Source organism: Orcinus orca, chromosome 20, assembly GCF_937001465.1.
Source record: "Orcinus orca chromosome 20, mOrcOrc1.1, whole genome shotgun sequence".
NCBI lineage: Eukaryota > Metazoa > Chordata > Mammalia > Artiodactyla > Delphinidae > Orcinus > Orcinus orca.
In genome coordinates, this window is record NC_064578.1 from 28,611,605 (window position 1) to 28,623,760 (window position 12,156).

At 49.5% G+C, this 12,156-nt stretch overlaps 1 protein-coding gene across 1 annotated transcript in view; it reads right to left on the reverse strand.

Annotated features, from left to right (window-relative positions):
* Positions 1–1,485: 1,485 nt before the first annotated feature.
* Positions 1,486–12,156, reverse strand: part of AMFR (autocrine motility factor receptor) — a 41,869-nt gene continuing 31,198 nt past the window's right edge. The window contains exons 11-14 of the mRNA XM_004286370.4: positions 9,046–9,180; positions 7,276–7,359; positions 3,874–4,058; positions 1,486–3,101 (exon numbers count right to left, since the gene is read on the reverse strand). Coding sequence (XP_004286418.1) covers positions 2,954–3,101; positions 3,874–4,058; positions 7,276–7,359; positions 9,046–9,180 — 552 coding nt within the window. The 3' untranslated portion in view covers positions 1,486–2,953. The remainder of the gene's footprint in view (positions 3,102–3,873; positions 4,059–7,275; positions 7,360–9,045; positions 9,181–12,156) is intronic.

Sequence of the window (12,156 nt, forward strand, 5' to 3'; positions counted from 1 at the left end):
ACAAGCCTGCTGGTGAGCCAGCCAGGCCCACCCCTCCCCCAGCACTGCTCCCACCAGCTCCCCTCGCCCCAACTTATCTGCAGAGGGAGGCTCACAGCCATCTCTGTTGATGGGAAGCCTGCGCTCCTGGCCACAGCTTGACTTCAGGACACTGGTCTGGGGGGATGCAGACGAAAGGCTGCAGGATGCCGTGACTTCTACATATGGCGTACCTGAACTTCTCTTAAAAAAAATGAGCCATAGAATAACTGTTCTTGCATATGAATTTTGTAGATAAAAACAACGGAAGCTTCTTTGCCTTATCTTCCTTAAAATGGGATCCAGAAGCATTTTCTTGGGAAAGGGTGCAGGGAAAGACCAATTCAATTAGATGAGACACGTGGCGGCACAGCCTACGCATCATAGTCTCTAGGGACTCCACAAGCGAGTCTAAGCTGCAGTCAGGGGCACCGAGAGATGGAGACATTCAGGTGACGGAGGGCCTTCAGGGCAGGCAGGCGTTGTTCCCTGACCAGCTTGGCGGCAGGGCCACGGCTCCTCCTGCAGGTGAGGCCCTGCTCCACAGAGCTCTCCGCTTCCTCCCCGTAGTGGGGAAAGGCGCACCCAGAGAGGACCACGTCTGCCGGCTAAAGATAAAAAAGCATATTGTCTGCACAGCTCAAGTGGGAAACCAGGTCCAAGTGGCCACCTGGGCACCCTGGATTTATATCAACACAAGAAATACATCCACAAGGACCATCGATCTCTACAGTACATAAAAGCCTCAAAATTAGGGGGAGAAAAAAAAACAAAGCAAGAACCCAAGATGTCAGCAGAGCCAAAAGAAAATGGAGGGAGTGAGGGAGAGCACTTCCAAAAGAGCCCAGAGAGGGCAAGGGCACCTCCACCACCATTCACAGAGCACCCAAACACTCAGTTTACAAACGTGAACCAGCAGCCTGGCCTCCGCTTTGGGCTACGTGGCGGAGCACGAGGACAGGCTCCCTTCCTGGAGATGGCCAGCACAGTGAAGGGGCCATGGGATGGGGACCACCTGATGGAACGGGACACTGGTCTAGCCTCCTGCCCTTGCCCTTGGCATCTGTCGCAGATGCCCTCAAGAAGTGCCCAAACTCAAGAGACAATACAATTAGTGCCCAGAACCCTTTACTATCCAGGTGTAAAATCTATGGGTGAATTTAGGACTTCTCTTTTGGGGTCATTTTAAAGGCATGGCTCCACTTTGATCACTGTCATATTGCTGTATTCCAATGTCTCAGGACCCTCTAAAATTGACTCCAAAACATTTTCTCTTTTCACACATCTGAAACATAAGAACACATGGAATTGGTATCATCTTTAAATGTGCACAACATGCACACATATATAATTATAAGGATGAAAAAACCCTCCAACCAGAACGGAACACACAAAATCAAAACGCGCTCTAATCTCCGCACCTCCGAAAAAAACTGCCTTACCTCCCAGCCACACACAACACACTAGGAGAGTTTGCTTTTTATTATCATTATTATTGTTTTACAATAAAAACAAATAGCTATGCTCTCAGCAAAACCAATTTAAAAAGAAAAATAATCACAGAAATTTACTAACAGCGTTTCAAGATAAGGCTTTTGAAAGATGTATTGAAATAAATTACCTCAGCCTAAACATCACTCTATTTTCAGTTACTTCTCAACATTCTAAAAACTTTGTTACGTAAAATACATTTAACTTTGCCAATAATTTTAGTTAATACTGGATTCTTCCCAGAAGGACTACCATAAAACTATGCTTTCAAACATTAAAAAAAAAACTCAATCCAGTAGGACATAAAACTGAACTAGGTAACCTATGATTGTGTGTTTCAAATCCTTCAAGTTAAATGTGTCAAGGATTTGAAAAAGTTCAGACCTGGGTCTGCTCCAAGGCAGGTGGACTCAACATCTTACCTTTCTATGTTTAATTAAACCAACAGGAACACAGTTACAAAAATGAAGGGCTCCGGGGAAGAAAGATACAAAAGATGTCTTTTATTTCTTCAATAAAGCCCTCCAAAATTTACTCTCCCATCTTTAAGGCCCACTTTTTTTCCAAGGACCAAACCCACAGCCTTTGGCATTGCCTAATTTACTTTAACAAGGAATTAAAACGTTCATGAACCAAGGCTTGCTGCTCAACCCTTTCCCCGTGTCTGGGGGTGTGGGGGGGATAATGAAATGCAGAGAGGAGAGGACACAGCGTGTACTCGTGAGATGCGGGAGCACCAGTGTTAACGGAAATAAAGCCAGCTTTGGATAGGGGGCTCAGAAAGCTAGTCCCGGATGTACTGGGACACGATGGATCACCTCCTCACGCTACGTCCCTGGGCTTTCCTCCCCTCTGCTGCAGGTATCAAACCAAGCACTGTTCTTCCAAGATGCCCTGCCGGCCCAGGGGTCCAGGAGCCCATAGGTCTGGCCTCTGTGACATTCTGAATGCCTCCGCACCAAGAACAGCAGTGTGACAACATAAATTACCCAGTGGCGTGGAGTCAGGCTCAGGCTGTACACCTCCACACCGCTTTTTATGGATCCCGCCCCCTGCGCCTCCCGATTCCCCCCCCCCCGACCCCCCCACGCCCACTTCCTGCCACATTTGGAGCTAAAGACACCAGCATTTGTTATGACTTCTGCATAAAGCCGTCATGGAAGCGGCCCCCTTCAGGGTCTCTGGCTGCCCACTTCCTCTTGATCCTCCCCCACCCCTACGAAGTCCAGTCAACGCACAAGAGATCATGCTTAGAGTTAAAATGTGCAGTGTTTCTAAAGAGAAGAGAAATGTCACATAGAAAGTATTACAAAAAAGGATTAAATCTGTCAGCTGTCCACACACTATTAAGACCACGTGCTTTACACAGCGCAATGCAGTTGAGCCCACTCCTTCACTCAGCAGGCAGAGCTGGGGACAGGCCTCTTCGGCTCGGGAGGAGGCGCTAGGAGCTCTGCTGCTTCTGAAGTCTCCGCTCCGCGGCAGCAGCCAGCATCCTTCGACGCAGGGTCATGGGGTCAGAGGTCGTGCCTTCCGAGGGGAGGCAGCTGTCCGAGGCTGAGTCATCTTCAGAACTTCTGTTCAAGAAACGCCTACAAAAAACAAAGGACTTGAATGAGGAATCAGGGAAGCTCTGGAACATGCACACACAGAGAAACATACAATGTGCTTCTTTAATTCCCCCACTTTCCCGGCACCGTCATGAAGCTGTCACTCAGCACCACCCCGTGAAAAAGACACCTGTCCCTGAACAGAGGGGCAGAAGTTCTCCGCATCAGGCGGCCGCTCCACTTACACACACAGTGCGAAGTCCCCACTCACAAGGCCTGTGCTGGGCACGGAACCCACCCACGGGAACAGAACACCGGCCCCGTCCCCGAGAGTTTAAGTAACGAGCACCTGCGCAGCGACAGAACAGTCCCGCTCCAGCGGCTCCCGCCTGGGGCTGGGGGTCGGCACTTCGAGGCCGGCTGCACGCAGAGTGGCCAAGACGGAGGACTCAAGAGCTGGACATCAGGCCAGTGTTAGCCTCTCTAGGCCTCAGTTTCTTCAGCTTTAAGTCTGTCTAATGGGTGTAATTACCATGCTCCCTCTTAGAGTTAAGGGAATTAGAGTAATTAACATAAAGGGTCTAGAACACACTGGCACAGAAGTGCTAACCGTGTAAGTGTGGCGGAGAGCGTCCACAAGGAGACGCCAGCAGCACCAGCCAGAGGTTACTACCTGGGCCCAGTATTACCAGATCCTCAGGTTTTTCAACAGAGGTTTGAAACCTGAAGTTTTAGCTGACAGGTGATAGGTTTTCAGCGTTGGCATCCATGACAAGGGCCTTCAGGCCTGGCGGGGGCTGTGGAACCCGCTCACCTCCGCGCCTGCTGCAGGAGGTCATCCTTGCGCTGCACCAGCATGCGCTGTCTCTCGTCAGCAGACTTGGAGAAGCGGCTCCCCCGGGCCTCAAAGTCCTCCCCTTCACTGGGCTCCGCTTCCAGCTCGCCAAAGTCCAGTGCCTCCTCCAGCCGAGGACTGAGGTCCAGCGGCACCCGCTCGGTCTGGACACGCAGGAAGCAAGGGACCACCGTGAGCACGGGCTGCCCTGCCAGGCAGATTCCCCATCTGACCGGTGCCCCAAATAATGCTCTTCTGGACCCCAAAGGAGGCGGGCTGCCCGGCAGGGAACCGCGGGCACATGTGTAACGGCAGACATGGGCTCCTGAAGGGCAGGACCTGACTCACATGGCATGTTCAACATTACGGAATAAGTGAATGATTACCATTATGAAAACAGAAGCACCTCGAAACTGTACTCTCAGAAGATAACAAAGTTAACTGCTTATTTGCATTCTGGGAATTTTCTGTTCAATGCTACTTATTGCTCTAAAATTTAAACAAGTCTTATCACATATACTGCACTAATTTTATACCCTCACTTGACTCTGAGAACAGTTAGGCAGATAAAAAATGGTAAATTCTGGGCTTCCCTGGTGGTGCAGTGTTTGAGAGTCCGCCTGCCGATGCAGGGGACGCGGGCTCGTGCCCCGCTCCGGGAGGATCCCACATGCCGCGGAGCGGCTGGGCCCGTGAGCCATGGCTGCTGAGCCTGCGCTTCCGGAGCCTGTGCTCCACAACGGGAGAGGCCACAACAGTGAGAGGCCCGCGTACCGCAAAAAAAAAAAAAAAAAGTAAATTCTAAGTATCTTTGTTAAAACCGATATAATATCATGTGGTTCCTCACGTAGCAGGATATAATAATGGGACTGTCTCTGTCCTGGCTGCAGCTGTGAAGGCCAACATGATGCCCAGGAGCCCCCAAAGGCTCAGGCAGCTGCCTGGCCATCTACTGCTCACGCTCCCAGACTCAGGCCCAGACCCAGGCTGGCCAGCGTCAGTCCAGCACCCACCTCCAGGCGACAGCAGAGTTGAGGAGGAAGAGGCTGAGAGGCTATTTTTAAGAGTTCCTGGTGTGTGCGCTTTTCTCTCCCCACCCTCGCCACCTCTCCTTGCCCTCAGGCAAGCGAGTGAGGGACTTCAAGAGAACCATGTGGGGACTTTCCTGGTGGCGCAGTGGTTAAGAATCCGCCTGCCAATGCAGGGGACATGGATTCGAGTCCTGGTCGGGGAAGATCCCACATGTCACAGAACAACTAAGCCCGTGCACCACAACTACTGAGCCTGCGCGCCACAACTACTGAAGCCTGCGTGCCTAGAGCCCATGCTCCGCAACAAGAGAAGCCACCGCAATGAGAAATCTGTGCACCACAACGAAGAGTAGCCTCCACTCGCCGCAACTAGAGAACGCCCGCGCTCAGCAACGAACACCCAATAGCCAAAAAATTTAAAAAATAATAATAATTTAAAAAAAGAGAACCATGTGGCCTGACTCATGTGCCCTAGAGTTTGGGGGACACACAGACTGGTGGTGACTAACACACACCTGAGAAATCTAAGAGGAAGAAACTGGCTTGTAGCAGATTTTAAAAACGCTTTGCTGGGAGCCAGTTCAACTTCCACTGACTGTAAGGCACTGCTGTGTGTGTCCTGGGGGAGGGGACATAGGTCCTGCGGGAGAACCAGCCTGAGGCTGTTGAAATTGACTTTGCCCAAGAGGACCACTGGGAGGGGTGAAGGGAGCCTCATGAAGGAAGGGGTGGTCATAAAAAGCCAGCCCAAGCTCAAACTAAGTATAGTCGAGGCTTCTGGCGCTAGACAGGACAGGGAGAGCTCTACAATAACAGCTGTAACACATATATATACAGCTGTGCACATGCGCACACACGCGCACACACACACACACACACACACACACACACACACGCTGGGGTCACATGGCCCATCTTAACCCTGAGTCCGACCCTAGAGGAAGTTAGAAAGAAGAGCTGGTGAGTGGAGGTGGAGGTGGAGGTGGAGGTGGAAGGAAGGGAATGGAAGGCCACCCTCAAAGCCTGATTCATGTAGGCCTGAGCTTGGGCAGAGGGGAGACCCCGAATTAAGCAACGGGCAGATCTGATCTGATGACTGGGATAAACTGTTTATTAACTGTTATCCAAGAACTTTTTATTTCCTGAGAACGGCCAAAAGTGTTATATAGCAAGCTTCTTTGTGAAGCAAGTGCTTTCCTTCCACTATGTTAAAAAAAATTCAGAAACCTTCATGCTCACTCTAAAAATAGAGATGGGGAATCAAGACAGAAATCGAACGTGCTGTACCCAAAAGGCCCCCAAGCCAGCCTAGTATCCAAATCTGAGCTAAGCCAGCTACGAAAACTGGAAACACAATGAGCCCCTTCTTCAGAAGCCAGATGCCATTTTACAAATGCTGCACGACCCAATTACAGATTTGGATACGAAAATTTTAACTCAGCAACAGATCTGAAGAATTCTTAGGAGTTTTTACTGTTTCCTATTTGCAGGGAAAGGCACGTGAGGTGAAAGCAGCCTGCATGTCACTCGTCAGTGAAAGCAGCTGCTTCCAGCAGAGCCCTGACCAACGCTGGCAGAGACGGCGGCGCCATCCTCAGGCCCCAGCTCCTGTGTGGGAAGCCCCACGTGTCACACCAACAAGGAAACACAAAAATAGGGCTGCCTGGGGCTTCTTCAGTCTCTTAAGAAAACTTCTGCAAAGCACGGTAATTGAATAAGCAAATGGGAATTCCAGAAAAGGGACACGAACCGGAACCCCAGGCTGCGTGGGGCAGAGCATGGGGTGGGGCTGAGGCACCTCTGCCCTGGAAGCCAGACCCGGGAGCTTCCTCCGGGTGCACGCAGCTACCCCGGGTCACCCAGCGTGGCTATCTAGGCAAACCTGGTTCCCAGGAGAACCACACTTCCCCCCACCCCAGGGGTCTCGTTTTTGTGAAATGCATGAAGTCCCTGCAAATGCTGAGGTGGACAAGCGAGGCGTGGGGGGAGAATAAGCTGAGGATTTCGGCCCTAGAGAGCGGAGCCCAGCGCAATCACCCCGGGTCCTGGGCCCAGCCTCACGCCGCCCTGCCTAGCGCCGCCACTCAAGTCCACAGCGGCAGGGCCAGCCCGGCAGAGCATGACTCTTTTCTCCTCCAGGTCCTGAGGCCAGTCCCCAGGGAGGGGGCTGCAGGCCACGCCCAGGCACAGCAAGGTCTGTTACCCTTGGACACTGAGACGACGCTGGCATACGGCCTCCTCCCTACTCTCACCCTCAGCCGTACAAACGTCAGAGGCAGGGTGCAGACCCCCGCCAGGTCCCCCGCTGCTCCCCATCCCGGACGCGCTCTCTCTAGTATGCAGGCCTTACCTGGGTGGAAGCTTCTCCGTCCTCCTGCTCGCCGTTTGGCCTCTCCATAGGACCGTTCAATGCAGGCCTAATGCTCTCTGACCGCTGAAAGAGAGACAGCAGCACCGACGGTGCAGAGCCGTTCTGAGCTCGGCGAACGGGTACGGGGGGGACCTGGAGCATGGGGGAGCTATGACCCCAACCGTCTGAGTTCAGCAAATCCCACAGCATCGAAGACATGAGAGTGCTACTGAGCTTAAAGACACAGCAAAGGAGCCTGAGGCCTAAATCTGAGAGTCATCAGTGGGCCCACGTTTAATTTCCTTTTCAGTAACAGTAACTGCACAACAATAACAAAACGACAACAGCAGTTAACACCGACAGGACACTTTGGAAAAGCACTGACACCATCATCGCATTCATCTCCTTAACATCCTGTGAACTAGGTACTGCTGTTCTCACTTTCGTCCAGGCTGAGATCCCGGCCCACGCTGCAGACACCTCGGGGCCCTGCGCCTGTCCCTGAAGGTCTGCCCGCTGCATGCTGGCTGCCCAGTTTCTGTATTGCATCACCCAAGGACACACTCTGGCTGTGTGAAAGAACCTGGTCCCCGCTGGAGGCAGCCCTCAACCAACAACTGATGGGAACTGGTGTATAAGCACCCCAGCTCCTCCCCGCTCAGGAGGAACAATGCATTCTACACTGGACCCCAGAGGCCTCCAGTGGGCTCAAGCTCTAGCTGCCCACGATGGTAACTGCTGGATAACAAACCCTTTATCCACTTTACAGCCCCACCTGCTGCCTGTGTTTCCTGGAATACTTCCCATGTCTCCTGGAACACCTCCCAAATTAACTACTGGCAACTGGATCCCTGTCTCAGGGTCTGCTCCTGGGGAAACCCAAAGTCACAGCCAGGTCAAACAGGTAAGGACCACTGAGCCACCTCTAATACCTCAGCCCCTTTGACTCCCAAGTTGAGGCTCATTCCCTCTTCCAAGATTCTCACGCTTGAAGATTTTATTAACAGATTTCCATGTTTTTGCATACCTAAGTTGAGTAATTTCTTGGTATATGATTCCCTAATCACATATATCCTTTAGTCCTGCCAGAAAACTTTCTTTAAAATGTCAATACTTTTGTACCTATCAAAGAGGTTACATGATGGGCCAGGAAATAGGATCTTTAAAAAAAAAAAAAAAAAGTCAAAAATATAAGCCTCACAGATAGGAATTATACCCAATGGAAAGCCACACCAATGTGCAAAGCCAGGGACAGAGGGCGATACCTCCTATAGCCGGGGTTAGCAAACTAGAGCCTGTGGGCCAAGCACTCCAACAGTTTTTGTAAACAAAGTTTTACTGGAACACAGTCATGCACATTCATTTACATATTGTCCATGGCTCCTTCAGTGCTACTGCAGGAATTGAGAAGTTACAACAGATATGCATGGCTTGCAGGGCCTAAAATATTTCAATCTGTTCTTTATAGGGAAAGACTGCCAATCCTTTTCCGAAAGGAACCGATGCTAGGACCTCCTGGACTGGCAAGGGCAGGCTGGTTTGGGGTGTATATCTGCACAAAAAATTAGGCAAATAGTTTTGTCCTTGTCTTAATCCAAGCCTCTTGGATGGGTCTGTTCTCAGTCATAATCTGGAAAGTTAGGGAATTCACAGAAACCCTTCATCAAATCATAAATGATATTCAGCTGTTAAGTAACTAGAACGTTAATCTAGAAGATAAAACCTTTGTGAGGACAGAATTCATTTGTCACGTCTGAAACCTCAGTTTACCTGTGTGGGAAAAGGTACTTGAATCCGTCCTTCTAAAATGTTGTCTGTTGTTATTTCGACTGAGCGTGTCAGCTGGAGGTCCTGCAGTACTAGGTGGTATGGAACCTGGGGAAACATCTCTTGAATCTGATGAGCCTATAGGAATACAAACAAAGAAGCCATGAAATGTTCACTCTCAACAGTTACTCACTGAGGTCATGGGGTAAGGCAGCCTCTGGGCACTGAACCTGGTGACCTGCCTTGAAAACACAAGTAAGGGGCCACCTCTATGCCACAGATCACCGTCAAACTGCAGGTTTTTTTAGTATTTTTCCAGAATGCCAAACAGAAAACTTGGGGACAACATCAACTTCAAATAAAAAAGCCCTGAAATCCACTGAAGCCTGAGACAGGCTGAACTAGAATATTCCAGTTTTAAAAAGCATTCATTTTAAAGCTCAGTAAAATTCAGGTATATAAACGTGTTCTGCTTAAAGATTTAATTCCTAAAAGGAACAAACTTCTGATACACACTACATGGGTGAAATTCAAATGCATTAAGTGAAAGAAGCTCAACTCAAAAGGCTATGTACCCTATGATTCCATTTATATGACATTCTAGAATAAGCAAAATTACAGAGACAGAAAACTGATAAGTGGTTGCTACAGGCTGGGGGTGGGAGAGGAAGTGATTACAAAGGGGCATAATGGAATCTGGGGGGAGGCGGAAAGGAACTGTCCTATATTTTGATTATCGTGGTGGTCACATGACTGAATGAGTTTGACAAAACTCAGAGATGGAAACTAAAAAAGGTGAATTTATTGTATATAAATTTTACTTCAACGTAAAAAAAAAAAAAAAAGACTACAAAAAATGTAATTGCTAGGACTTCCCTGGTGATCCAGTGGTTAAGAATCTGCCTTCCAATGCAGGGGACGCAGGTTCGATCCCTAGTCGTGCCACAACCAGAGAGCCTGCATGCTGCAGCTACTGAGCCGGTGCGCTCTGCAGCCCACACGCCACAACTAGAGAAGGCCATGCGCCGCAGCGAAGATCCTGCATGCTGCAACTAAGACCCGATGCAGCCAAATAAATTAAATAAATAAATAAAAGTAAAAAATAAAAAAATAAATGTAATTGCTAATGTTGCTCTGGAGCTGCAGTTTTCAAACTGTACTCTAGAAACATCTCGGAGGCCATCAGGGCTCTACGGTGGGTGCGTGTACAGAGGGGAGCAGGCAGAGATCTCGGCGCACCACCACCGGTACGTTCATCCGAGCAGCTCCAGACTTTTTTCTCATACGTGTATATTTATTTTGCAAATGCTTATGTTCAAGGTTTTATTTGTGGAAAAGTCCCAATGATCAAAAGAAAAAACGACAAGGAAACATATAATTCCTTTGGGGGCACAATAAAGTCTACTGTTGGGATAGTGGCTCCCAAGGAATATGTTGTCATGTAGAAAAAGAGGAACGTGTCCCAGTGTCAGGCCTAGAGAGAAAAGACCGGGGTGAAACCTGTGCAAAGCTTCGCTTTGGGTCATCGTTGGGGCAGGGAGGACAAGACAAGTGTGTAGGACAGAAGGACCCGGAGCTCCATGGACCTGGGATCCCCTCTTTGTTTCTATGAAGGTGAGTTGATCATTTTTAAAAACCCAGGTCAAGTCAAAGCTAACTGGGCAAGAGTCCAAAACAACCTCAATAATCAGATAACATTCTCCTCTCTTCTTAAAAAGGTCCCCTCTCATTTCCCAAATAAAATAAGTCCAAGATTCAGTTCACTGGGCCAAAGCTTTTCTTCCTGAAAATCCAGCAAGTTATATATTAGACTTTTATAAAAAATGTATTGTGACAGGGCTTCCCTGGTGGCGCAGTGGTTGGGAGTCTGCCTGCTGATGCAGGGGACATGGGTTCGTGCCCCGGTCCGGGAAGATCCCACATGCCGCGGAGCGGCTGGGCCCGTGAGCCATGGCCGCTGAGCCTGCGCGTCCGGAGCCTGTGCTCTGCAATGGGAGAGGCCACAACAGTGAGAGGCCAGCGTACCGCCAAAAAAAAAAAAAAAAAAGTATTGTGACAGTAAATTAGTTGTGCTAAAAATAGCCTATCCCAATCCACCATGCAACGGGAGGAAGAACACCAGGGCCTGCCTGAGAATTCTAAACACACCAACTCCAAGAAGGTAATTCTCATTCCTGGGAGGGTTACATGTCCATGAATTCTGATTTTTTTAAGGGGGCAGGTGAGGTGATCCACCTGAAGAGCTTCAACAGCTGCCCGACCCTGAAGTACCGACGCAGAGCCTGACCCGAGCCCGTCGTCGGCCACGCAGGGCTGCGCACTCCCAGTCCATCCGCCCTCACAACGTCACTCTCACTCTCTGCTGATGACCTGGCTGAGTGCTTCACTGAGGAAGCAGAAGCCCGCGGGAAGCCAGGTCTTTTTTTTTTTTTAATGGTCAAAATCATATAACATAAAATTGCCCATCTTAACCATTTTTAAGTGTACAGCAATGTTAACTATACACACACTGCTGTGCAACAGGTCTCCAGAACGCTTTCATCTTGCAAAACCGAAACTCTACACCCACTGAACAGCGAGCCCCCCAGCCCCTGGCAACCACCGTTCTGCTGTCTGGGAGTCTGGGTAATTTAGATGGCCCGTGTAAGCGGAGTCACACAGTACTTGTCTTTGTGTGACTAGCTTATTTCACTTAGCATAGTACCCTCAGAGTGCTTCTTTTTCAGGCTGAATAATATCCCACTGTGTGGACAGAGCATTTTCATAATCTATTCATCTCTGATGGACACTTAGGCTGCTTCTACCTAAATGGTTATTATGAGCCATGCCTTCTTTTTAAACCGTATCTCAAAACGACACGCCTGTAGCTACGTCCATCCCGCCTCCCAACAAAGGTGAGAATGCTCCTCTCCTGGCTCCGGCTCCCAAGCCCACCCTCCACCTCAGGTCTTTGCCTTCAGTTAACTTTTCTGTTTGTTCTGTACCATCAATCTCTCCCCCTCCAGTAATCATTCCTATTCGCACACCAAGCATGTTTTAGAATCTTTTTAAGAAGACTCTTGGGTACTCAAAAGAACTGAAAGCAGGGTCTCCAAGAGATATTTGTACACCCAT